We start from the raw sequence: 1,673 nt of genomic DNA on the forward strand, positions 1-1,673 counted from the left end.
ATAACAAAACATCCATATAAGTTTGTTTCGGTTGTATTAAAGTTTAATCCTTTATCATTGGGTTTTATTGTCTTGTTTTCAACAGACCNAGGCATTCAACAAGACGTGACATCTCTTACGGGAATTATTGACTGTGCTGAGTTTGACACTGAACAAATTTCGTAAGTAACACTCTTTGACTTCATGTTTAACTTGCGTTTGTGTGCCAATACCTGATATGATATTTACTATAAATATGTATGGGTCAACTTATGAATCGATTCCCTTGCTTTCATTTTACAGACAATATCTCATTGCTGTCATTTCGGAATGCCAAAACCTAGCCAGCTGGATGGAAACCACCGCCTCCACACGTGTGTCGTACCCAATGAAGGATACCGTGGACGTGTACATTGTTAGTGGACGTGACATGTTGCAGGTAAACATCTTCTGAGGTCAGATAAATCAGCGAACGCTGAAACGGTCAATATATTGTTTTATAAATCAAATATAAGCTGAGTGGTATCGTTGAGTGATCTGCAATACATGTTTGTTCGTTGTAGGCAATGGGACAAGATTCAAGGAAAAGCTATGCTGCCTCGATGAATATACTAGACGAGAAACTTCGGGACATTTCGACAACAGCCCTTCTGACATTCAAAACCTACCATGACCATTTGACTAGTAAGTTCAAAATAAGTACGAACATGTACCATAGCGAGCCTATTAATCAACGCTTTATTATCGGTTTCCCTCCTGTAACAATGTTTTTATTATTATTATAGACGCACTTGCCCAACCGTTGAACACAGACACGTTACGCCTTGTTAAAGCCAAGTACAACGAGTGCCTCTCAAAGGTGATCAGCCAACTTCCATCTATCAACAACGTAGCCCAGCGATACACGTCATCCTTGTACAACGGCAGGGAACATATTAATTCCGCCCTGTACGGACTGTTGGACAGACCAGAAATAAACTACGTTTCATCCCACGTACGTACCCAGTTCATCATATATTTTAACGTTGCTGTGTTGGTTTCTTGCATTATTTTAGTTAATCGCATTTTTTTCCGAATAAAATGTATTTCAATTCTTTTATGATCGATTCCTTCTTTCACATTTTTTTTTCTTTTATTAAATAACAGGCTGCTTCCGCTTACAAATTCTGGGAAGTTGAAAAGAATACAGAGGCGGCCATTACAAGCGTGTACGATTACGTCATCGAAATAATTGAGGAAGAAATTGAAGCGCTAAAATCCGTCATCACTGACCTTGAGAAGACTAAGATAACTGTATTCGACCCTGTGAATGGCGAAGTTCAAACTGACACTTACCTTCTTGTGCCCATGAAATCTCTGAAAGCTCTACCAAGCATTGACGTCACCCAACACTTCAACAAAATTCGTTCGTACATTCCGGATACCAGCGAGTGGGGATCCGTCTCTGATTACGTGCCATCATCAGATGTTAACACCTGGATGCCACCTTTCGATGGTAAGCACTATAAAGTTAAAAGAAGTTACAAATTATAATTTGGTGAAACATTCATAGTGAGCAAATCTGTCTCAGGATTATTATTTATGACAAAAGCAGTCATTTCGTATTGGTAGCAAAAGCTGTTACTATATATCAACGTTAATATTAATCGACTTATCGTATTAAAGTCTCGCAGACAAACTTTCATTCAAATTGA

The 1,673-nt window shown here is 38.6% G+C and overlaps 1 protein-coding gene across 1 annotated transcript; it reads left to right on the plus strand.

The window, feature by feature from the left end:
* Positions 1 to 85: 85 nt before the first annotated feature.
* On the plus strand, positions 86 to 1,667 carry LOC110467143 (the record flags this gene model as incomplete). The annotated part of the gene is made up of 5 exons (XM_021524091.1): positions 86 to 161; positions 283 to 418; positions 543 to 663; positions 765 to 973; positions 1,126 to 1,667. Coding segments are annotated over 5 exons (929 nt in total), but the record flags the coding sequence as incomplete, so codon positions are not given.
* Between the last annotated feature and the right edge of the window lie 6 nt (positions 1,668 to 1,673).

The sequence above is a fragment of the Mizuhopecten yessoensis genome, unplaced genomic scaffold (genome assembly GCF_002113885.1).
Source record: "Mizuhopecten yessoensis strain PY_sf001 unplaced genomic scaffold, ASM211388v2 scaffold1723, whole genome shotgun sequence".
Taxonomy (NCBI): domain Eukaryota; kingdom Metazoa; phylum Mollusca; class Bivalvia; order Pectinida; family Pectinidae; genus Mizuhopecten; species Mizuhopecten yessoensis.